Genomic DNA, 26,352 nt, shown 5'->3' with positions numbered 1-26,352 from the left:
TTAATCTTAAATCAGCTATGAATCACATTGTGACAGGGTGTATGGAAGCTTGTTGAGTGCAACAGGGAGTGGCAATTGAATGTAAGCTTCATTTAAAAAAATGTATTGTTAAAACATTTGTAGCCTGTCTATCTATGGATATGCTCGACCCGCTCAGTTTTCTATCACCAAACACCAGAAAATGGCCAAAAAGACTAGAACCAGCTCACCTGCTTTTACACTATGATTTGACTATTAGATGTATTCAATGTTTCATTTACACTCATGGGAATTGGCCTATATGGATTGTTGATGTCGAAATCTGAAAATACCTTCAGTAACATGATAAGGCTATTCCTGAAAAATGTGGGGTAGGTGCAACATAAGACCAAATAATTACATGGGTTTGAGTGAGAGGACTAACTGGTGTCTCCAAGTGGCCACACACACCTCTCCAAAGTGTGCACAGTTCCTAAGCTATTTCAATGCACTTTTATGACTCAGCTCTCCTTGCTGTGCTGTTGAGTAGCTAGAGCAAGCACACTTGTAATTGTTTTGTTTGGAACACAACGCTGCGTCCCCACCATCACACAAAAACGGTCCATTATAAATCGCAATCTGGGTCAGGTGGGCATAATTTGAAAGCTTGTTCTATTGCACATAAAAAGGAGTCATGAGTCCATTCAAGTGCGTGTGCCACAGCAAATGTTCTTCACAATAAACAAACCGGCTCATTCTGTTCAAAACAACCCAGGGTATTATACCATTTCATCTTGTAACTGTACATCAAAGATAGTGATCATAAACATTGACACAGTATATTACATGAATTTTATGATTTGGAAATGTGAAGTGCACGTTTGGACTCACGGGTGTTTGGCTTGCTTGTATGATATCAAAGCGGTATTTATTATAATCCTCAACGTCTCATCTTTCAGAATATATTGAGTCATCTTAATCTACAGCATTTCGCTCAGAGGGAGAGATGGGGGCCCCTTGTTGTCGTGCGCAGTGCTCAAGTTCAGAATGGCTGTCAGTCAAAACCCATACAGTGCTGTGAAGCACAGAGACAGAGCTCTGACTACTCTCCAGCAACTACGTTCAAATTTGGGTGCTTATTAGTTCCCAAATCTGCCATTTTCAACGGGCAGACGTAAATGAATCACTAGTCACGTTAAATTAATAATAATCTTCAGAAATGACTTTGTCAAAGCAACAAAATATCTAGGGCTTTACAAGGATTGTGACATTTTGGGATTAAGCGGGTTAACATATTCAAATCAAATTGTATTGGTCACATACACGTGTTTAGCAGATGTTATTGCGGGTGTAGCGAAATGCTTGTAAGCAAAGTTTTCGAAGAGCTAGTCCTAGAAGTCACAGAGGGTGCATAGAGGGACATGTCAAAAATGCTGAATAGCAAGTCATTATTCATATAAAAAAACAGATTTATTGAATTCTCCATACATGTAGTCTATATTGAAGGGCACTTAATTTTAATATAACTGGCTTTTAAAGTTCAGTATTGGTGCACAATTTCTATACTTACAATATCAAAGGGATGCAAAAGTCACTCTTTTCATGGAATGAATCAGGGGCCAGTTGGTTGACATCTATTGATTTGAACATGTGCTGCCTCTAATCATTAAAGAAATCGATAGAGTTCCCTCCATACTCTCCACTGAATACACATTAGGCCTGTGGCTGGTTATTGTCACTATCCAGACAAATTCAGATGGGTATGGTGAAACTCATAGTATTTGAGTGATCAACCACGTTCAAATGTTTTTATTTTAGGTACTCTATTTCAGGTTTACTAATATTCTTTCATGTAAAATTCTTCAATAGTCTATTTCAAGGTCGATGAGGCTACAAACTGTATCGTGACGCCTTCCTCCAACTATCAAAATCGCTTATTCATTATTAGGCTACAAAGTATCAACATATAGCAGAACACTGCTAAACTGAGTAATGTTTGTTCAGTACATATCTTGCACTGCGGTCTGCGAGGTCGAGTGCCATCAAACATGCAAAAACGTGTAGACTCGCCCCCTCCACTGTGATTTTAGGGGGGCTGCCTGTCATTGTTTCAGACTGCAGGTAATGGCGCCATCCTCCCCCCGCACAGCTTCCAACTCAGCAGAGAGTCAGAGCACAGTATTAGTTCAATGCCTGCTGAAATTGGTATGCGGAATTTTAGAGGGTTGAAGATCCTGCAGCTGAAGCTAAGGTTAGCATGGGGGTCTAACTTGGGAAATACCGTATCCGGATAAATGTTCCCTTTGAATGAAAAGGTAAATTGTTCGTGCTACTATTTTAGAGGACTGTGTTTGATTTGTTGTTTTCAAAAGGAATTTTAATACATTTGGGCAAGTTGTTATTACACATTACCTTTACTTTCATACAACGTTACAGTCTTTGAAGTTTCTGGGAATAATTATCTCCGGTTTTGTCGGTGGAGCTCCAATGAGAGGCAGCGGAAACACTGAATATAAGTTTTAGCCCTTGCATTGTCTGTGAATAACGGTAGGCTAATAGAGCTTTGGAAGTGAGGCCCGGGATTCTGCATTGCTCGGAGTCTGTTCATTGTTCTCTGAGAGATGAGTTGACAGTCAAGCCGCTTTAAACCACTCGCGAGGAATGTTTCGCAGAACTATTACATGTATCCGTTCATGAATCCATCCATGTGCACATCGCGAAATGTTTCAATATGTCGGGGCGATTCACAACAAGATAACGTTGAAGTAAGTTATTCGCTCTGAATGAGTGGAGACTTCTGGTAGGCTACACTTGATTTGCCTATTACACAGTTATTATACTGGTAATGTAAATGTTTACCTTCGAAATAACAGAATAGCAGACGTGACTGAATTGAGTTCGTCATCCTCTCATGTTTTCATGCACCTGCTCTTTACGTCAATTATATTTAGTGATCGAAATGAGGACAACATTTATTTTCATTCCTTTTATTTGATATTATACCGACTCCACTGGATGCTGCATTGTACCGTGTACTCACGTAACATTTGACAGAAATGTTTGTGAAGTTAATTCAAAATAGTGTGATAATAATGCGAGTATTAGGATCTTGTAGATATCAGTGTGATCGTGAATCATGGTTCTTATTTTATTAGGCTATTGCTATACATGTTGACCAGTCATCTTTTTACAAATACTGTTCATAGATACAGATTGAAGGTCACTATCAGTGGGTGAGATGTTCTAAAAGATGTCACCTCAACATCAGTTACATGAACTGATTTCACCATCACACGATCGTTCTTCATCACGCCAGACCTAAATGTGTGGATTAACAGGCTTTGGTGCCCATGACAGGACTCGCTGCACTCTGGCCCACCCCTCCGTTGTAGTGGGGTGATGGTCTGTGTGTCAGAGTAGAATAGTGATGTAATTACATAGTCATGGTGTGTACAGTGTTCCCTTTGATGAACTCTAGTCTGACTTTTTCCCCCCATAAGCTTTCATAAACTTTAAACCCGTTCAACTCAACTTCAATCAACTTTATAATCTGTCAGTGCAACTGTTTCGTCAAGTGTCTGGATTATTGTCTCAGGATGATAGAAGGTATTTGGTTGACCCATATGATGACATCACCGGGTCGTCTGAAAGGCTGGGTGGAATTTCTGCTATATTGCTCAAGAATTAAGAATTTGTCCCTGAGGCAAGACGTGTCTGTGGGTTTTGGCCTTTTCATGGCCAAAGCAGTTAGAGTTCAGGGTGCCAACATCACGGCATCTCTCCATCTCAACTATACTACTCCTCACCCAGTTTTCACCCTCATTTTATATAATGCTGATCATTTGAAGGACATAATATAGGCCTACCATTTTATGACTGACATGGTTCATATGGGATTTCCCAAGGATTAGTGTTATTGGTGGTTTATTGGAACCTTTTATTGCACTGTGCAGGCTAATAGCCATCCTATTGGTCACAGCGGGAAGATTACTTCGACACAAAGTATTTGTTGCTTATTATGATGCAAGCAATGACAATTTTTTTGGTATTTCTCATGTTGTGATTGTTAATCCAGGCGAAAAAGCAGGGGCTAGCTTTTTCGAAGACGCCAATTTTCAACTTAATGTATGTTATCCTCCACTGCATTTATATGCCCTATGCGGTTTCAGAAATTGTTTAGTGTAGCAAAGCAAAGGTAAAAGAATTACAACTGTGAATCCATCACTTAGGCCTATATACAAATAAAAAGGTATTAAAAAAACTACAAAAACAATGTATTTACACATTCATCATAAGCTCATTTTGAAGTGTGGCTCCCAATGGAAAAAGTGCTGTAGGGCTGCCTTGGAAGTGTGTGTTAGCCCCTGTGTTTGGGCTGTTGTGTTTCTGTTGACCATACCACTCTTGTTTTATTGAGTTGATCCAATGTTGTGTTGTCCCATCAATCCATCCAACCCCCTGCTGTGCTGAGAGTTTAGTTCACATGGCTGCTTGGCCCGGGTTCAGGTGACCCTTTATCATATGGTAAGATGAATAAGCAGGCCTGGGAGCCAGGACAAAGTGACGCTGAGTGCTGGATGCCTGCTGGAGAGAGTGAGTGAGAGGCAGAACCTCTCTCTCTGGTTGCAGCCCAACTCGTCTCCACTGATCTGGCCAGAGGGATTGCTGCCATGCCCTCTGCTCATCCCTCTCATCACTGCCCTGCTTTCTCTCTCTCTCTCATTCTTATATCTTGTATCTCATCTCTTCTTGCTACATAGCTAGGCCTATGTCACCTACCTCTCTCTTACTGTCACTTGAAACTATTGAGTGTTCTCTCACTGTTTCCCACTGCTCCTCTCGCACATTTATTTTCTTGGAAATATTGATAAAGAGGTAGACAGAGGCTGGAAGGGACAGAGGGAAAGGGATGTTGGTACCGAGTACTGACCAATGTGTCCCCATGGCATGTGTCATCATGTCTTGTGTGTTTGACCATCCGCCCCACATATCCTCTCCCTCATCACAAAAAATAACTCCGCCTGTTTCCATGGCAACGGACTACATCTTTATCTGTTTTCTTGGGGAGCAGAAATGTACTGAATCACCCCTTTTCCTACGTTCGCAGGCTACCCCTACCCCCTGATGTCTGCCAGAGCTCTGCTAGTGTGCAGAAAGGCAGCCAGGATTGGGTGTGTGTTTCGATGTGCACACTGCACACTTGTGTTGTGTGTCCTCACATCACCCCACAGCATGCTTATAATTTCTCCAGCGTCTCCCCACCTGACTCATCTAGCAAGTCATCTCAATCCTAAATCACAAGTGTGTGCGAATGACTGAGAGAATCAGGAGTCAGCCATAAAAGGGGGAATTTCCCTCTGGGGGAATCTGGGCTTGTTTTCATAGTCTGAGGCATTTCTAGGACAGTGAAATGTGTTTCACACATAATTGCCCAGGAGGAAGGCAGGTCAGGGCTTTGCGCATTGAATGATACACTCTATGATGGCTTCCAGTGTATTGATGGGGGGGTGAGATCTAAAAATGTATGTAGTCCTGCTTCGTTGCATTTTGCAAAGGCTCTAAGTTATACTGATCGCACTATACGTTTTTGGGGCATAGATATGGTTGTCCTTCTTCGATAGAGACATTGGACGTCTTTTTTTTGTATGTTACGTTTACAGTTATAACATTCTTGTTGTAATACCTAGTTTTCTTGAGTTAGCATAACGAGTGAATACTCCCCTGTATTTTAGAATTTGACAAATAAACAAACATTCTTTGGATATCTGAATGTCTAGCATCTGTTTGATGCTACAGAGCCCTATACAGCTTATATAAATATCTTCTGTAAATCCATCAGGGCAGACAAATTTCAAAGATTGATAGAAAATACCCATATTTATTTTATGGTGGTTTAAAATCTGGACTCTCCAACCCTGTTCATGCAGAGCTACCGTTCTGTAGGTCTTCACTCCAACCTAAATCTAGCACACCTGATTCTAATAATTAGCTGTTTGATCAGCTGAACCAAGTTAGTTACAACTGAGGTTGAAGCGAAAAACCTACAGGAGAGTAGTTCTCCAGGAACAGGGTTGGAGACCACTGTTCTACCACAGGAGGTTGGTGGCACCTTAATTGGGGAGGACGTGCTCGTGGTAATGGCTGGAGCGGAAATAGTGGAATGGCATCAAACACACGATTTCTATGTGTTTGATGCCATTCCATTCACGCCGGTCATTATTATGAGCCATCCTCCCCTCAGCAGCCTCCTGTTTGTTCGACATTGTCTTATGCTGAGCCACACTGGCTGCGTTTACACAGGCAGCCCAATTCTGATATTTTTTCTAGTAATTGATCTTAATCACATCAGATCTTTTTCAGAACTGGTCAGAATTGGGCTGCCTGTGTAAATGCAGCCATAGTCCATTATCCAACTTCGGTACACTAGCAGTTATGTTCGGCATGGTGGGCTGGGGAAGCTGAGACTGTTTGTGCTTATGTCGATGGGCTTGTCCTGTCTGCGGTGTACGGCCAACTGGATAAGACTGCTGAAAATGGTTTAGGGCTTCTTAACCACCAACTGTTTGGTCCTCTTGCAGAAGATTTTGGAGCAACGTAGGGCAAAACGCTGGTAAGGGTAACACATTGGTAAAGGTACTGTATCAACCTGGCTAGTGTATTGTTTAGGGACAATAAGGGGACATTGGGAGTTGCTTTTGAGAGGAAAATTCAGCCAACAAAGTGAATGGGCTGGGGGGCTAAAGAAGGTGTGAAAAGTAGGAAGGCAGTTCTTACACAGTATGAAGTGTTGTGTATGGGAGATTGAGGAGAAATGGCACCTCAATCGCTCTCATACACAACAATACATTTTCTGTCTAAGCAGTACCCTGCACAACCAAAACCCCCTTCCTCATCTCAAAGTACTGTCTGTAAATCTCCCCCAGCTGATTGACTTTAACAAATCGTTCTTGTCAATAGTAGCCCTTTGCAGGGGAATTTTGTAGGCATGTCTTCAAAATCAAATACAATTTGATTGGTTACATACACATAGTTAGCAGATGGTAATGCGAGTGTACTAATGCTTGTGCTTCTAGTTCCAACAGTGCAGTAATATCTAACAAGTAATCTAACAATTCCCCAACAACTACCTAATACACACACATCTAAACAGGTGCATGAGAATATGTACATATAAGTATATGGATGAGCGATGGCCGAGCGGCATAGGCAAGGTACACTAGATGGTATAAAATACAGTGTATACATGTGATATGAGTAATGTAAGATATGTAAACATTATTAAAGTGGCATTATTTAAAGTGGCATTGTTTTAAGTGACTAGTGATCCGTTTATTAAAGTGGCCAGCGATTGGGTCTCAATGTAGGCAGCGGCCTCTTGGAGTTAGTGATTGCTATATAACAGTCTGATGGCCTTGAGATAGCTGTTTTTCAATCTCTCGGTCTCAGCTTTGATGCACCTGTACTGACCTCGCCTTCTGGATGATAGGCAGGAAGTGTGAACAGGCAGTGGCTCAGGTAGTTGTTGTCCTTGATGATCTTTTTGGCCTTCCTGTGACATCGGGTGCTGTAGGTGTCATGATGCGTTGTGCAGACCGCACCACCCTCTGGAGAGCCTTGCGGTTGAGGGCGGTGCAGTTGCCGTACCAGGCTGTGATACAGCCCGAAAGGATGCTCTCGATTGTGCATCTGTAAAAGTTTGTCAGGGTTTTGGGTGAAAAGTCAAATTTCTTCAGCCTCCTGAGGTTGAAGAGGTGCTGTTGCGCCTTCTTCACCACACTGTCTGTGTGGGTGGACCATTTCAGTTTGTCTGTAATGTGTACGTCCAGGAATTTAAAACTTTCCACCTTCTCCACTGCTGGCCCTTCGATGTGGATAGGGGGGTGCTCCCTCTGATGTTTCCTGAAGTCCACGATCATCCCTTTTGTTTTGTTGACGTTGAGTGAGAGGTTGTTTTCCTGACACCACACTCCGAGTGCCCTCACCTGTAGGCCATCTCGTCGTTGTTGGTGATCAAGCCCACTACTGTTGTGTCGTCTGCAAACTTGATGATTGAGTTGTTGGCAGGCATGGCCATGCAGTCGTGGGTGAACAGGGAGTACAGGAGAGGGCTGAGCACGTACCCTTGTGGGGCCCCAGTGTTGAGGGTCAGCGAAGTGGAGATGTTATTTCCTACCTTCACCACCTGGGGGTGGCACGTAAGAAGGTCCAGGACCCAGTTGCACAGGGCGGGGTTGAGACCCAGGGCCTTCAGCTTGACAAGTTTACTCTGCTGAAGGTAGCTACCACTTCTCAGCTGTTGTAAAATGGATTCCCCATCAATTCAGCCTGAAAATCCCTCTGATAATCTTTGGTCACCGCATCATTCTTGATAGCTGCAAGCCACAAGCAGAATCGGGGGGAATCTCTGGTAGGTAGAACAGTGAAAGGTAACACATTTTTGCTCTTGTTTGTAATTAGCACAGCCAGGCACAGAACACCACACAGGCATAATGAAAAACAAACGTTCAAAGAAATAACTTGCATAGAGAAGTTCTTAGAATACCTTGTTGGTCGTTCGAAAGTAAACAACGATATTATTCACATTTGTGGGCACGCCCCTTTTGCCTAGTGGGCGGTATCAGCTTCCTCTATGAATGCCGGACTTTGTGGTTCACTATGAGCACACGAATACACCAGTAGTCTAAACTTTACGACTCTACCAGTGGAACTAAAATGTGCGAGTTGTAGCTTGTGGTTTGGACAATTGTGATGTTTATGATAAAAACTCAATGTAGTTAATATAGTAATGACTATATGCCGTGGCAGAGCCAGGGTGAAATTCCCCTTTAAGATTTTAGAGTCGTTAATGGTCCTTGTGTAATACGCATTAAGACCCAAGCACTCTCTCTCTCATTGAGGTAGAGGATTTTTGGCCAAATTTAGTTGATTTACTTGCGCTAAATTCACAGTAACAATAAACTAGACCCATTAATTATGAAAGGTTATTTCAAGATACATTTTGCATGTCTCTTTCTCCATCTCTCCTCCCATGTTAGAACTATCTTCCAGGCCAGGTAATTTGAAATGGGTCTGTGGCCAATGCTTAATTTGAGACGGATCCTGCACCTCTCCGTTTTGGACTGTTTTGTTCCGTAACCTATTTGGCCGGATCAGGTACCTCTCATGGCATGAAAATAATAGTCACTTTTTGCAATGTAAAAATTCCAATAAAAGCAATCAACGTTCATTCGAGTTGCCTCTTAGGTAAATATCCTGCCCGGGCCTAATATTCTAAGAGTTGATTTGGGTTGGGCCGGCCGAGTTTATGGTTTGCGCAACATTTTAACCAATGTTTGAGACCAACGGGTGGCGGTGGCTGTGTGAGAAGCATGACAACATCTCTTACATAATTAGAATGAGATTCACTTTCTATGATCTCTCTACTCTGATAGACATGAGCCTGCAACTCTCATCTCTCCAGCGTTGCACTTCATCATTTATTTCTTTATAGAATCATAGCCACACGAAGGGTGATTAATTGAAATGCATTAGCCAAAGTTATAGAATTACTGCTGTCTGTTCAGAAAATAAATTAAATAATTCTGAATAGCCTACTACACCATGAGAATGCCTATAATTTAGCGACAGAGGCCCAATAGCTGTGGATTGAAGCCTAATAACAAGGAATAACCTACAGTCGGGAACGTGCGGCAAATATGTCAGTGAAAAAACAGCACAGAGAAAATAGGCTTTTCGCAATATTTCAAATACAATCGAGGGAAAACGCAGGTTGGAAAGCAAATGGCTCATGGTGAAAAGAGAAGACTCTATGCTGTAGACTACCAAAATATTTGATCAACTTCCTTATATTGTTTTACAAAAGAGAGAGAGAGAGGCTTTTGGTACGTGCGCCTCGGCCATCACCAGCGAGTGATTGGGTGAGTCAGTGACACTGGAAAACATTTTTAGGACTATAATTTCCTCCTCATATTGTAGCCTACAATATGTCTCCACACACTTAGGCCTAGGCTATCGATAGATTCAAGACAAGTTTTTATTGATCTCAGATTCTCAGTTTATCAGTGTCAAAGACGCCTGCCATTTCCATCATTTGTGCGGTATTGATAAAGGTTCTGCCAAAGTCTCCAGTCATTTCAAATGACGTTAGAATTGCATGACATGCGTTTATAAAAGGCCAACATTTTCCCTGACCTTAGGCTACACATTTTTCCCCCATGTGTGCAACCTCTATAAGTGCCTCTACATACTGCTCTATGCCACTACGCAAATGTGATATGTTTTATTAGAAAGCTTTTTATTATTCATGCGTTACAATACCTCAGAACTCCCCAGGTCACCCCATTCTCGCCCTCACTTTTTGTTCCGGCACAAATTAAGCACTGACTGTGGCTGATTACATAAATACAGTAATTCCACATTAAAACATTTATGAGGGCAGATTAAATGACCAAACAGCCCAGATTTACCGGCAATGTGAGCCGGGGACAGATGTTTTATCATTTGGCAGGTCAGAGGCCAGTTATTCAGGTTAGGCTGCTGGAATAGCTTTTCTCTACTTCTAGTGACCCTTTTCTTCATTGTGCAACCAACGTTTCATTGGCATACTATCCCACATTGAGTCCCCTCGAACTGTTCATTCATGTCCTTTTGACTGATTCTCAGTAGTCAAAGTCAGAATCTTCCAGAGCCTTGGCTCTTGGTTTAATGGTAGTTTGATTCTCACCAGCAGGGCTCTTGTTTTCACGTGTCACTGTTCGTTCCTAAAGAGGACTGCTTGGCAGTAGTAGGCTGTGATCAAATCACCAGTAGCTGATGACGTTACTGTCAGACTAGGGTGTGAGTTTGCTCGACGGTGAGACTGCTTACGGTCTTCATTAAGGATAGAATGTCGACGCCAGCATGGCCAAACTGTCCTCCTCACTTGTCTCTAATGAAAGTGAAACAACATCATGGCATGCCAATAGCAATTTCACATTGGAAGAGTTTCCTAAGGCATGAACCCGTTTCTGGTGTTCAGACTAGGGCTGTGGCGGTCACGGAATTTTGTCAGCCAGTGATTGTCAAGCAAATAGCTGTCAGTCTCATGGTAATTGACCGTTAATTAACATAAACACATTTAGCATCTCCTGGCTTCCACACATGATGCAGGCCTTTGGAACATATACGTTTTTAAAAAGTCTAATAAATCCATGTAATATAGCTTACACCTTCACAATAAATCCATGATTTATTTTAGACAGGTCTAAAGAAGCCCAATATGAAGAAAATGTAGTCTGTTTCAGAAGAACAGAATAGCATATATGAGTTGTCCTTATGTTAGGTCCTGATCTGGCTATGCCATATGGCTGTGGGCTACACTAGTTCATTTAGCAGACAAGATTTGCTTAGAATTTCGTGGCATTATTTTATAATATAAAGAATACAATTGAACAAAGCTGAATAAAATAGAAAGGATATTTTCTCCAAATTTTTTAAGGGAGTTCGCACATGTGTCTATTCTGTGTTGAGCGGTTAACAAAGAAATATGTATTCCAATATGCTTAATTTAGAGTTATTAATCTAACTTTAGTTGTTCTACTAACGTTGGGCTATATGTTTGGATTTTTAATACATTGTAAGGCTGCATTTCATACTCTTCGTGGTGATGTATCCTGTATAGGTACACGAAGGTAGTAATATGCAATATCCTTCTTTCACATATTTGGGTATTATTCTACACACTGGCTATTATTTGAATACGCTCCGCCCCGTAACAAGACCACATTTGGTTGTTCCGGCCAGACCAAATCTGAACCAATCATAGACGTCAATGTTTCACAAGTTTGTGCATCAATGACGGCCTAGGAACAGTGGCCTGTTCAGGGGCAGAACGACAGATTTGTACCTTGTCAGCTCGGGGATTTGAATTTGCAACCTTTTGGTTACTAGTCCAACACTCTAACCACTAGGCTGGATGGTTAGATAAGGTTAGATAAGTGGTTACAATAAGAAATATATATACAGTACCATTCAAAAGTTTGGACACACCTACTTATTCCAGGGTTTTTCTTTATTTTTACTATTTCATACATTATTGAATAATAGTGAAGACATCAAAACCATGAAATAACACATATGGAATCATGTAGTAACCAAAAATGTGTTAAACAAATCAAAATATATTTATATTTTATATTCTTCAAAGTAGCCACCTATTTACCTTGATGACAGATTTGCACACTCCTGGCATTCATTCAACCAGCTTCACGAGGTACCACCTGGAATGTATTTTAATTAACAGGTGTACCTTGTTAAAAGTTAATTTGTGGAATTTGAGCCAATCAGTTGTGTTGTGACAAGGTAGGGGTGGTATACAGAATATAGCCCTATTTGGTAAAAGACCAAGTCCATATTATGGCAAGAACAGCTCAAATAAGCAAAGAGAAATGACAGTCCATCATTACTTTAAGACATGAAGGTCAGCCAATCCAGAACATTTCAGGAACTTTTAAAGTTTCTTCAAGTGCAGTCGCAAAAGCCATCAAGTGCTATGATGAAACTGGCTCTCATGAGGAGCGCCACAAGAAAAGACCCAGAGTTACCTCTGCTGCAGAGGATAAATTCATTAGAGTTAACTGCACCTCAAGTTGCAGCCAAAATAAATGCTTCACAGTAACAGATACCTCTCAACATCAACTGTTCAGAGGGGACTGCGTGAATCAGGCCTTCGTGGTCGATTTGCTGCAAAGAAACCACTACTAAAGCACATCAATAATAAGAAGAGACTTGATTGGGCCAAGAAACATGAGCAGTGGACATTAGACTGGTGGAAATCTGTCCTTTGGTCTGATGAGTCCAAATTTGCGATTTTTGGATCCAACTGCCATGTCTTTGTGAGAAGCAGAGTAGGTAAACTGATGATCTCCGCATGTGTGGTTCCCACCATGAAGCTTGGAGGAGGAGGTGTGATGGTGTGGGGGTGGCTTTGCTGGTGACACTGCCAGTGATTTATTTAGAATTCAAGGCACACTTAACCAGCATGGCTACCACAGCATTCTGCAGCGGTACGCAATCCCATCTGGTTTGCACTTAGTCCCACTATCATTTGTTTTTCAACAGGACAATGACCAAAACACACCTCCAGGCTGTGTAAGGGCTATTTGACCAATGAGAGTGATGGAGTGCTGCATCAGATGACCTGGCCTCCACAGTCACTCGACCTCAACCCAATTGAGATGGTTTGGGATGAGTTGAACCGCAGAGTGAAGGAAAAGCAGCCAACAAGTGCTCAGCATATGTGGGAACTCCTTCAAGACTGTTGGAAAAGCATTCCAGGTGACTACCTCATGAAGGTGGTTGAGAGAATGTCAAGAGTGTGCAAAGCTGTCATAAAGGCAAAAGGTGTTATGGTTACTACTAGAGGTCGACCGATTATGATTTTTCAACGCCGATACCAATACCGAGGACCAAAAAAAGCCGATACCGATTAATCGGACGATTTTTAAAAATGTATTTGTAATAATGACAATTACAACAATACTGAATGAACACTTTTTTAACTTAATATAATACATCAATAAAATCAATTTAGCCTCAAATAAATAATGAAACATGTTCAATTTGGTTTAAATAATGCAAAAACTAAGTGTTGGAGAAGAAAGTAAAAGTGCAATATGTGCCATGTAAGAAAGCTAACGTTTAAGTTCCTTGCTCAGAACATCAGAACATATGAAAGCTGGTGGTTCCTTTTAACATGAGTCTTCAATATTCCCAGGTAAGAAGTTTTAGGTTGTAGTTATTATAGGAATTATAGAACTATTTCTCTATACGATTTGTATTTCATATACCTTTGACTATTGGATGTTCTTATAGGCACTTTAGTATTGCCAGTGTAACAGTATAGCTTCCATCCCTCTCCTCGCCGCTAACTGGGCTCGAACCAGGAACACATCGACAACAGCCACCCTCGAAGCAGCGTTACCCATGCAGAGCAAGGGGAACAACTACTCCAAGTCTCAGAGCGAGTGACGTTTGAAACGCTATTAGTGCGCACCCCGCTAACTAGCCAGCCATTTCACATCGGTTACACCAGCCTAATCTCGGGAGTTGATAGGCTTGAAGTCATAAACAGCGCAATGCTTGAAGCATTGTGAAGAGCTGCTGGCAAAACGCACGAAAGTGCTGTTTGAATGAATGCTTACGAGCCTGCTGGTGCCTACCATCACTCAGTCAGACTGCTTTATCATACGGTTCCGTATTTTATCTAACGGGTGGCGTCCATAAGTGTAAATATTCCTGTTACATTGCACAACCTTCAATGTTATGTCATAATTACGTAAAATTCTGGCAAATTAGTTCGCAATGAGCCAGGCGGCCCAAACTGTTGCATATATCCTGACTCTGCGTGCAATGAACGCAGGAGAAGTGACACAATTTCACCTGGTTAATATTGCCTGCTAACCTGGATTTCATTCAGCTATAAATATGCAGGTTTAAAAAAATATGTACTTCTGTGTATTGATTTTAAGAAAGGCATTGATGTTTATGGTTAGGTACACGTTGGAGCAACGACAGTCCTTTTTCGCGAATGCGCACTGCATCGATTATATGCAACGCAGGACATGCTAGATAAACTAGTAATATCATCAACCATGTGTAGTTATAACTAGTGATTATGATTGATTGATTGATTGTTTTTAATAAGATAAGTTTAATGCTAGCTAGCAACTTACCTTGGCTTCTTACTGCATTCGCGTAACAGGCAGGCTCCTCGTGAGGCAGGTGGTTAGAGCGTTGGACTAGTTAAYCGTAAGGTTGCAAGATTGAATCCCTGAGCTGACAAGGTAAAAATCTGTCGTTCTGCCCCTGAACAAGGCAGTTAACCCACCGTTCCTAGGCCGTCATTGAAAATAAGAATGTGTTCTTAACTGACTTGCCTAGTTAAATAAAGGTGTAAAGGAAAAAAAAATGGGCAAAATTGGCGTCCAAAATTACCGATTTCCAATTGTTATGAAAACTTGAAATCGGCCTTAATTAATCGGCCATTCCGATTAATCGGTCGATCTCTAGTTACTACATGATTCCATGTGTTATTTTATAGTTTTGATGTATTCATTATTATTCTACAATGTAGATCATAGTAAAAATAGAGAAAAACCCTTGAATGAGTAGGTGTGTCCAAACCTTTGACTGGTGCTGTATATATATTTACTGAACATCAATATAAACGCAACAATTTCATTGATTTTACTGAGTTATTAGGCTTTTTGTAAGTACCGCCAAATTCTCTAAAACGACATTGGCTTATGGTAGAGAAATTAACATAAAATTATCTGGCAACAGTTCTAGTGGACATTCCTGCAGTCAGCATACCAATTGCACGCTCCCTCAAAACTTGAGACATCTGTGGCATTGTGTTGTGTGACAAAACTGCACATTTTAGAGTGGCGCACCTGTGTAATGATCATGCTGTTGAATTAGTTTCTTGATATGCCACACCTGTCAGTTAGGTGGATGGATTATCTTGGGAAAGGATTTGAGAGAAATAAGATTTTTGTGTGTAAGGAACATTTCTGGGATCTTTTATTTCAGCTCATGAAACATGGGGCCAACACTTTACATGTTGCGCTTATATTTTTGTTCAGTGTATATATATGTGTGTATGTATATGTATATATTTTGTTTAGAAAACTTGGACAAATAATATCACCCGCAGGCCAAATTCGGTCCGCGGGCCGCCAGTTGGGGAACTATGGTCTGGACTCTAGAGCCTTACCCCATCGAAGTAAGAGGATACATATACAAATAAAACATGACTGGTCATTGGTCAGAATAATCAGATAAAATTGTGATGTCATGCTGTGGGCCAAAAACTCCATCCCACATTAACAGGCTGAAATTCCAGGTGTTTTGTATATAAACTCAGCAAAAAAAGAAACATCCCTTTTTCAGGACCCTGTCTTTCAAAGATAATTTGTAAAAATCCAAATAACTTCACAGATCTTCGTTGTAAAGGGTTAAACACTGTTTCCCATGCTTGTTCAATGAACCATAAACACTTAATGAACATGTACCTATGGAATGGTCGTTGAGACCCTAACAGCTTACAGACAGTAGGCAATTAAGGTTACAGTTATGGAAACTTAGGACACTAAAGAGGCATTTCTACTGACTCCGAAAAGCACCAAAAGAAAGATGCCCAGGGTCCCTGTGTCACACAGCCAGGAGTGGTGGGTGCGGAGTCAAGCGCAGAGAGCAGAGGATAATGGGGAAAACGAAACTTTATTACGGCATCCAAAAGTAACGCCAAAAACGACAGGCGAAAATAAATATGTCCAACCCACAACTGGACACCAAACAGTCAGTGAACATAACACACAACCAACCTAGACAAACAGAGAACAAGCCCGCACAAAAGCAGGCGGGCCAAACAGGCTTAAATAGCCCTGAAACAAAACTCAAACAAGAAACAGGTGCAACCAATAAGACATAACAAACAGAAAAGGAAACGGGGATCGGTGGCAGCTAGTAGACCGGCGACGACGACCGCCGAGCGCCACCCGAACAGGCAGGGGAGCCACCTTCGGTGGAAGTCGTGACACCCTGCTCATCTGCGTGAACGTGCCTTAGGCATCCTGCAAGGAGGCACGAGGACTGCAGGTGTGACCAGGGCAATAAATTGCAATGTCCGTACTGTGAAACGCCTAAGACAGCGCTACAGGGAGACAGGACAGACAGCTGATCGTCCTCGCAGTGGCAGACCACGTGTAACAACAGCTGCACAGGATCGGTACATCCCGAACATCACACCTGTGGTAAAGGTACAGGACGGCAACAACAACTGCCCGAGTTACACCAGGAAGGCACAATCCCTCCATCAGTGCTCTGACTCTCCGCATTAGGCTGAGAGAGGCTGTACTGAGGGCTTGTAGGCCTGTTGTAAGGCAGGTCCTCACCAGACATCACTGGCAACAACGTCGCCTATGGGCACAAACCCACTGTCGCTGGACCAGACAGGACTGGCAAAAAGTGCTCTTCACTGACGAGTCGTGATTTTGTCTCACCAGGGGTGATGGTCGGATTCGCGTTTATCCTCGAAGGAATCAGCGTTACACCGAGGCCTGTACTCTGGCGCGGGATCGATTTGGAGGTGGAGGGTCCGTCATGGTCTGGGGCTGTGTGTCACAGCATCATCAGACTGAGCTTGTTGTCATTGCAGGCAATCTCAACGCTGTGCGTTACAGGGAATCCATCCTCCTCCCTCATGTGGTACCCTTCCTGCAGGCTCATCCTGACATGACCCTCCAGCATGACAATGCCACCAGCCATACAGCTCATTCTGTGCATGATTTCCTGCAAGACAGGAATGTCAGTGTTCTGCCATGGCCAGCGAAGAGCCCGGATCTCAATCCCATTGAGCACGTCTGGGGCCTATTGGATCGGAGGGTGAGGGCTAGGGCCATTCCCCCAGAAATGTCCGGAAACTTGCAGGTGCCTTGGTGGAAGAGTGGGGTAACATCTCACAGCAAGAACTGGCAAATCTGGTGCAGTCCATGAGGAGGAGATGCACTTCAGTACTTAATGCAGCTGGTGGCCACACCAGATACTGACTGTTACTTTTGATTTTGACCCCCATCCTTTGTTCAGGGACACATTATTCCATTTCTGTTCGCCACATGTCTGTGGAACTTGTTCAGTTTATGTCTCAGTTGTTGAATCTTGTTATGTTCATACAAATATTTACACATGTTAATTAAGTTAGCTGAAAATCAACGCAGTTGACAGTGAGAGGACGTTTCTTTTTTTGCTGAGTTTATATATTTGAAGCTCTTGCACTAAAAGGGTATTATCATAATGTTAACAATTTCATAGTGTTATTTTGACCTCATAGTGTGGAAATATCATTTAAAAATCGGTAAAATCACGTGTTTGACTGCACTGCTCTTTTAAGCTTGAATTGCAACAAAAAGTCTCCTCAGGCTTCATTTTCTTAATCCTAGGTAGTATAGAGTTCGAGGCAGTATAACGCTATTTAAGCTTTAACCAGCTTTTTACTCTTGTTGATACTTCTCAAGCACCCGAATGGTCTTTCCCTGGGACATAAAGCTTTTTTAATTTCATGGGGAATCTTTGAAGAAGTCTTTTCACGCTTTATGTGTGTGATGTATGGTAGACAGAATGGGTGAAATGACTGTTGAATGGCCCATTAAAGTCTTCAGGTGGTATTCTGTCTCGCTAGCACTCAGCTCAGTCATTTGCCTCACGGAGTTCATTTAAATTAGTCAAAATTGGCGGGTCTCACAGTCACACTGTGTGCACTGCCAAGTCAGTGTCACACTGCCACAAATGTCCAGCTTCATCCTGTGTTGTTTGCAATATAATGGATCTTTCTTATGAAGGACCATGATTCATTTTTATGCAGATTTATGGGTATTGATTCCTTTTTCTACTTTTGATTCTCCTAATCTTTCATATGTAGGCCTAATCAAAAGCATGTAGGCTAATCTTACTCTGACTACAGAGATATCACCCTGGAACTTTGATATGCCATAGATTATATTATGTTCAACAAAATATTGAAACATTTTCCACATTTTTTTGGGGGGGAGGGGAAATCAAAATACCACTCATATTGCGGAGGAAGCGGTAACGCTTCATATGACACCAATTTTTCCATTGTAGCACCTACATATGAAACATTATGGAGTCTTAAATGAGGCATGGGTAAGGCCAAAATATCATAAATATGCTAATTTTCATGAATTATTTCTCAATTATGCTTTATACTGAACAAAAATATAAACGCAACATGAAAGTTTTGCAGTTCGTATAAGAGTTACAGTTCGTATAAGGAAATCAGTCAGTTGAAATAAATTAATTAGTCGATAATCTATGGATTTCACATGACTGGGCAGGGGAGCAGCCATGGGTGGGCCTTGGAAGGCATAGGCCAACCCACTGGGGAGCCAGGCCCAGCCAATCAGAATGATTTCCCCCCCCCACAAATGGGCTTTATTACAGACAGAAATACTCCTCAGTTTCATCAACTGTCTGGGTGGCTGGTCTCAGTCGATCCTGCAGGTGAAGAAGCCGGATGTGGAGGTCCTGGGCTGGTGTGGTTACACATGGTCTGCGGTTGTGAGGCCAGTTGGACGTACTGCCAAATTCTCAAAAATTACATTGGCAGCTTACGGAAGAGAAATTAACATTCAATTGTCTTTCAGCAGCTCTGGTAGACATTCCTGCAGTCAGCATGCCAATTGCACGCTCCCTCAAAACTTGAGACATCTGTGGCATTGGGTTGTGTGACAAAACTGCACATTTTAGAGTGGCCTTTTATTGTCCCAGCACAAGGTGCACCTGTGTAATGGTCATGCTGTTTAATCAGCTTCTTGATATGCCACACCTGTCAGGGGAACGGATTATCTTGTCAAAGGAGATATGCTCACTAACAGGGATAGAAACAAATTTGTGCACAACATTTTTGAGAAATAAGCTTTTTGTGCGTTTGGAACATTTCTGGGATCTTTTATTTCAGCTCATGAAACATGGGACCAACACTTTCCATGCTGCTTTTATATTTGTATTCAGTACCTACAAATGTCAAATATCTGTCAACAATCCTTTATCCAAAGGACCATTCTATGGGTTAAATGTTGTGAAAATCCCCCAAATAATGGTATTTTTTCCCCCCTGGTTTCATGAGGAGGGCTATGCTTGCAGTGTAGTTTCACAATATACACTACATATCCCAATGTAGTGTCCCAATTAGCCTACTGGTTAGGAATCATTTAGCTCTTGTGGTCACTTCTGTGACAATGATGGCTTTTTGAGAACATTTTATCTGAGCGGTCTGTAATGAGCTCATGTGCAGGCAGCATGGAGGGAGGGAATCTGATCTTATTCCATGAGTATCTGAGACTAGCTGCATGTTTACTGGCTCCCTGGGGCTGTCCCTGGCCATGCGGTGTTGTTTACCACTGCAAATACACAGTGGCCATGGGCCATGCTGAGGGAGCCTCCTACAGCCCAGCAGACATGTGTCTGTGGTGAAGCTAATATGGGCTTCATGTCAGCGTAGCGGCTAGGCTAGTCAGGTCTTCTTCCCTCCCAGGACCAGACAGATCCCTGAACAACGGGACAGACTAATCCTACGCATTGTCTGATCAGGCTAATCCACCCGCATGACCTGCCTCTTAACTGAACTCTCTCGCCCACCCCGCAGACAAAACGGTAGTTAGCTGTATAGCATGCTACGAACCCCCTTAACCTCTCCCTTGGTGGGGAACACCCAGCTGGGACGATAACAACACAACACTCCACCTATTAGAGCACCCCCAGCCGTCCTACACACCGCCCGCACCCAGCATTGGTGATAACAAGCCACCTCATTACAGGAAATGGCTAAGCCTCCCTTTGAACCCTCTCCTCCCTGCGCTGGTGATTAGGCTGCTGCACAACCGCCCACCTATTGGGAAACGCCTACACAAGCCCTCAGCCCAGCCAGCCAGTCTCAGAGTGGGAGTGTGTGTCTGTCTGACCTTCAGCTCTGGCCTTCACTTACACCCACCATAAGCGCTGAAAGTGTTGTTTTTGTCTGGCAGAGGAACTGTTTTGGACTCTTTCAGCAGCATTTACTTACATTTACATTTAAGTCATTTAGCAGACGCTCTTATCCAGAGCGACTTACAAATTGGAAAGTTCCAAATTGGAAAGTTCATACATATTCATCCTGGTCCCCCCGTGGGGAATGAACCCACAACCCTGGCGTTGCAAGCGCCATGCTCTACCAACTGAGCCACACGGGACTACTTGGCTTGTTGGATAGAGAGGACAGGAGGGGTGTATGGGCTGTTGATCCTCCTCCTTGTAGTAAACAAGCACTTCTTACGCAGACATGGATGTGCAGAGTAGAAACACACCATAATAATGGCTGGAACAGAGTAAAGGGAATGGCATCAAACACTTGGAAACCATGTGTGTGATGTATTTGATACAATTCCACTGATTCCGCTCCAGCCATTGCCACGAACCCATCCTCCCCAATTATTAAGGTGCCACCAAGCTCCTGTGAGACACAGACACATGCCTTAGTCTTGCTCTCAGAATTTCCTTAAGATTACCAAGTCTATCCTTTTGAATAAGCAATGGTGATTTTATCTTTACTAGCTGACACAGTAAAAAAAAGATGGTGTCGGAAAAGCATATTCATTTAGTGTGTGGAAGGCGGACATTTCCTCCCACATTTAACAGTAATAGTTTATGAATGACTCATTTGTGAATATTGATGTTTCTCTTTTGGTGTCTGTAGACACAAAACTCTAAACTTTGTCTGTGAGAGTCAGATAGTCTGTACACCACAGGTTGGTTGATCCTGCCAGTCAGTGCCTCGGGTCCGGGCTGTAAAGAGCAAACAAGAACAGACTGTGGTCTGGTGACATCATGAGTACAGGTCAGTCTGTGACTGAGTGCTGGGTAAACACACCCGGAAGAGAGAAGAGAGGAAGAGGAGCGGAAGAGGAGGCTCGGTTCATCACAGCAACAAACAATAGCTCTCTGCTTAGTAAAAGTGATTGGAACGGAACGTACTGACTCTTGCACTCCTCTGTACCTCAGCCTTATTACCTCTTTCATTGTTCTCTCACTCCTTCTTTATCCCTCTCCCTTTTATCTCACTCAATGCTCTGCCCTCAAGTCGGAGCATTAAAAGCACATTGTGATGATGGTGGATATGGAAGGACTTGTGAGAAAGAGCCTAATTACAGATATAGGATGTTAATTTGACCAGTTTCTCACACCCGGACAATAATCCTGCAGTAACAGGGAATGTTAATTATTTTGTGGATTATAATTCATGGAGATTTTTGTAGGGGTTGGTCCATTTTTTTGGCAAATCAAGTCAGACATTTTAAAGTGGAAATTACAAACTTTAGAATACGTTTTTTTAACCTGGAATACACTACTAGTTTGTGTTTCCTGCTGTGCCGGACATTTTCTGCAACAACAGGGTGATGAAATGAAGATCCTACATCTGTAAAAACCACCAAGAGCTCAGAATTTCAGCCACCAAACCTCATAAATGTTGCATAGTATCATAAATGGCATTAGGGTTTCATAACAGCAATATCTTATGCAGCATGCTAAAGTCCTATATTATCATCACCTTTCATGTGGCTGCTCAGAGTGTGGGTGTTTTCATACACTGTTACTGAAGTGGTTGATTGCATTTGAATGAATGGCTGAATAAGATCACCTAATGTAAAGCCCCCTAACTTGCCTTCCATCTCACCAAGGGCAATGTGACTTAAGCTGAGAAGATGTATCATATTCACCTGTATGACAATGCTACGTTTTTTTTGCAACCACTCTGGAATTACCACTCTCTCTACGTTGTCCTCCTCGTCCCCACCATCACCTTCACGCTTGTGGCCGTCCACTGTGCAGACGGTGCACGGCTGTCTTTAGCCTGTCTGTGGAAGTCTGATTAAAGTGCCTCAGACCTGCGCCACTCATGACAGGTTGACGTCACACTACCACGTCTCCGCAAGGCATTAGCCGTACGTGTGTGTGTGTGTGTGTGTGTGTGTGTGTGTGTGTGTGTGTGTGTGCTGGAGTGAAAAGGGGATTGGTGTCCCAGGCACATGTGCAGACAGCGTGCGGATCCCCAGTGGCTGGTGGGCTTTGATTGAGCTGTTCCTATTCTCCCACTTTTACTCTCCGCAAATGGGATGACTGTCAGGAAATCTACTACCCTTCCACCCTGGTGACCGTAGAGACATCTGCATACTGCATGTGGAAATTGAGGGGGTGAACACAGAGGTAGGGCAAGGACAGCACTGGAGGAAAAATGGGTCTCTGACTTGGAGAGAGGGACTTGATCGTAAATATACAATCAGATCCAAAATGATTGGCACCCTTGATAAAGATGAGCGTACTGTATAAAATACATAATACAAACACTGAGCTATATTGTGTGCAACAAAAAAAAGTCAAATTATATTATTTTCTACTAATACAATCGCACATATAAAGACATTCTGTTTAACAAGTGATACAACGTAAGTGGTGGGTTTGGTGTCGAAAAACAGATACCTCATACCTACTGTAAAATATGGTGGTGGATCTTTGATGTTATGGGGCTGTTTTGCTTCCACTGGTCCAGGGGCCCTTGTTAAGGTCATCAGCATTGTGAGTTTTACTAAGTACCAGGACATATTAGCCAAAAACCTGGTTGCCTCTGCCAAGAAGCTGAAACCTGGCCGCGGGTGGATCTTCCAGCAAGACAATAACCCCAAGTACACATCAAAATCCACAATGAAATTGGTAGTTGACAACAAAATCTACACTTTGCAATGGCCATCTCAGTCTCTGGACTTGAACCTCATTGAAAACCTGTGGTTTGAATTGAAAAGGGCCGTCCATGAGCCGCAGACGAAAGATAAAGGATCTGGAAAGATTCTGTCCTTCCCAATGTGTTCTCCAATCTCATAAAACATTTGTGTCGTTATCCTCGCAAGGGGAGGGTGCTAGAGTATTAAAAACATGGATGCCAATCATTTTGACCCGTTTTTTTTTATTTTTACTTTTTATTACTTGTTAAACATCTCTTTCTCTGAGCAATTGTATTAATATAATAAAATAAAAAAATGTTTGCATACAATATGGTTCAGTATTTGTATTATTTGTTTTATAGAGTCTTTTTTGCTCATCTTTATCAAGGTTGCCAATAATTTTGGACCTGACTGTATCTCATTATATTGTGACTTTAGTGCAGGAGGGCGATAAAGCCAGTGAGGGGAGGTGATTGGAAGAGGCGACGGGGGGAGCCCACTCATAAACTTCTCTTTTCTTGTCCCCCTTCAGATTTGCTGCAGAACTGGGAAGCTCCACTCGATTCAGATATTCAGGAGAGCGGGAGGGAAGATAAAACTGAACCCTGACCTTTCACTTCTCTCCCCCATCTGTAGAGAGTTTCTGTCGTTGAGGAGCTAGGACTCGGCTGTACTTGGCTGTGCAGGACACACCAGTGAAGGTCGACACACCTGCAGCAGAAACAACAACTACTGTCATCAAGGCCCCCTATTGTCAAACGTCTGGGAGTGTGAAAGGCAGAGGAGGAGTGTTGAAGACTGGACACAACCTGCCTGATATTACAATAGGGACATTAGAGTCTCCGGACTCCATCAGACAAAACAAACCATTTGAAAACTGTCCCACTACCCCTTTTTACACACCCACTGGTTTTCACTCTCCATTTTTTTTTCTGCCACTCTGCAAAGATGGCCCTGTGTGTTTTGTCACGGGGGCGGACTGTAGAGTGTTGATCCCGGGGGAGAGGTGACTCACAGCCAGGACCATGTCTTGGAAGAGGAACTACTTTGCGTCCGGAAGCGGCGGGCTGCAGGGGATATTTACCCCACGCACTATGACGTCCATCGCCCCCAGTAAAGGACTCAGCAACGAGCCGGGCCAGAACAGCTGCTTCCTCAACAGTGCACTGCAGGTAGGGGCATACACGTACACACAAACACACATAAATGTATATTTTTTCTTATTCATTTTTTCCCGCTTAGGTCTGAAGTGTTTGTGTTGGTCTTGTTATGTGTGGGCTGCAGGGTGTGATGTGTCTGTTGACAACAGGTATTCAGTGTGGTAGAGTGGAGGTTGATCTCATCACTCTGCATAGAGTCACAGACTGCTGTGAGTTTTCAGGAGAGGAGCAGCGATTAACAACATCAACAGACAGTAATAGACAAGTCCTGTGTGGCACCCTAAGGAAACTATTGTGCAACACAGCTTCCTCTCGTTCTCTCTCTTTCTCTCTCTCTCTCTCTCTCTCTCTCTCTCTCTCTCTCTCTCTCTCTCTCTCTCTCTCTATCCTCACTTGACATGACAGAGGGGGAAGCAATAACTTTAATGTAGCATGATATACACACCGAGTATGTCCCCAGAACTTCATGCTCTAAGTGTATCTTTAAATATTTCAGTGTGGTAATGTTTTCCACTCAGTCTGCTTCCCATGTTTTTGGCTTCTCATACCCACATTCTCAGGGTAATTTTCACAGGGTTATAGTCCAATTTCCAATCTGTCAGCGATATAAAACTATTTGATAGATCTCATTATAATCAGCCTTTGTTCTAGACTAATCCCGCTAACTGATGCAATACCGTAATTATAAATGTTAATTTAGTCCCAATTTAGAGATGAAACGGTATGAAAATTTCATATCACGATTAGAGTGACCAAAATTATCATGGTTATCAGTATTGTCGCGGTATTGTTCAAATGTGCTGGAAATGTTCAAAAAGTTTTGATACACGCACTGAAATCATATCATCGAGTTTTATATTGAAAACCAACAAACAAATAAAATTAGCAGCACTATGCACTTTGTGTGCATAAACATTAAAATAATAACATTAAAGATGGCACCATGTGGCTATGAGGTAAGTTTCCCTAGTTCAGGTTTAAATGAACACAACCTTAAGTAAGCAAATCAAATAAAAAAACTAATGAAATTAGCAGCGCTCACATTGTAGTGAGGCACGGCAACCTTCATCAGCCGCAGAAAGCCAGGCCTCTCAACAATTTGAAATGCCATCATGTCCTTTGCAATGTAATATAAAAGGGCTGCAGTGAGGTCTTGAGCATTTTTTTGATGTGGGTCCATAAGCATTTTTAAATGCTTGCTGGAGTGTCTGTGTCACAACTGTAGATGAGGAGGGACCAGTAGCATCACTGGGTTTGTCTGCTGCACGCCCACTCTGTAAACAAGGGAATAGCAAATGTATTATTATTATTATTATTATTGGTGTTACATTATAATAGTAATAATAATAATAATAATTCACTTACACACACACTCTACTGTGTTGAATTTGAGTATATGCAATGGCCCCATACACAATTTACATAAATACAGGATTCTTGTATAGGAGTCTATAGTGTTTCTCCTGTTTGAACACTTTTACAACCAAGTGGACGACTGTCGGATTTTAAATGAACAAAATATGTTGGTTGGTGACTAAACTACATAACGTGTTATCGTGGGCAATGAGTGAATAGAGTCTGCAGACGCAACGCATACAGCAGCAGAACAACGTGTAGTGTTTTTACAAGAGTAGGTAACACTGAAAGCTTCAGTTTACATTATTGACAAGCTATTAGGAAGTTAGACAGACAAACCATGACATTTTCCCCCATTCCGAAGTCCCCACATCATGCATTGAGCTAAAAGTTAACTTACCTTGCATTCGCTATAAAGTAGTGGGTGGTAGTCACGAAGGTGACTCAAGAGATTTGAAATGTTGCCCCCTTTCGCAGCAATTTCTTTTGCCTGTTCTGCAGACAGGGGGACCGTCTTTGATTAAGTTTCCCTCAGCACTCTGGTAAAACCCAAAATACGACCACACTTC

The 26,352-nt window shown here is 42.4% G+C and overlaps 1 protein-coding gene across 3 annotated transcripts in view; it reads left to right on the top strand.

Moving 5' to 3' along the window:
- LOC111978143 (ubiquitin carboxyl-terminal hydrolase 54-like) overlaps positions 1–26,352 on the top strand; it is a 110,539-nt gene that overhangs the window by 33,443 nt on the left and 50,744 nt on the right. The window contains exons 1-2 of one of the 3 annotated variants that reach the window (XM_024008024.2): positions 2,092–2,273; positions 23,904–24,439. In XM_024008024.2, coding sequence (XP_023863792.1) covers positions 24,293–24,439 — 147 coding nt within the window. In that variant the 5' untranslated portion in view covers positions 2,092–2,273; positions 23,904–24,292. Of the gene's footprint in view, positions 1–2,091; positions 2,274–23,799; positions 24,440–26,352 lie in introns of those variants that run through there. The other 2 variants (XM_024008023.2, XM_070448438.1) reach the window with 2 other exon arrangements.

This window comes from Salvelinus sp. IW2-2015, linkage group LG18, assembly GCF_002910315.2.
Source record: "Salvelinus sp. IW2-2015 linkage group LG18, ASM291031v2, whole genome shotgun sequence".
NCBI classification, from domain to species: Eukaryota; Metazoa; Chordata; class Actinopteri; order Salmoniformes; family Salmonidae; genus Salvelinus; species Salvelinus sp. IW2-2015.
This window is presented reverse-complemented; position numbering and strand designations above follow the sequence as displayed.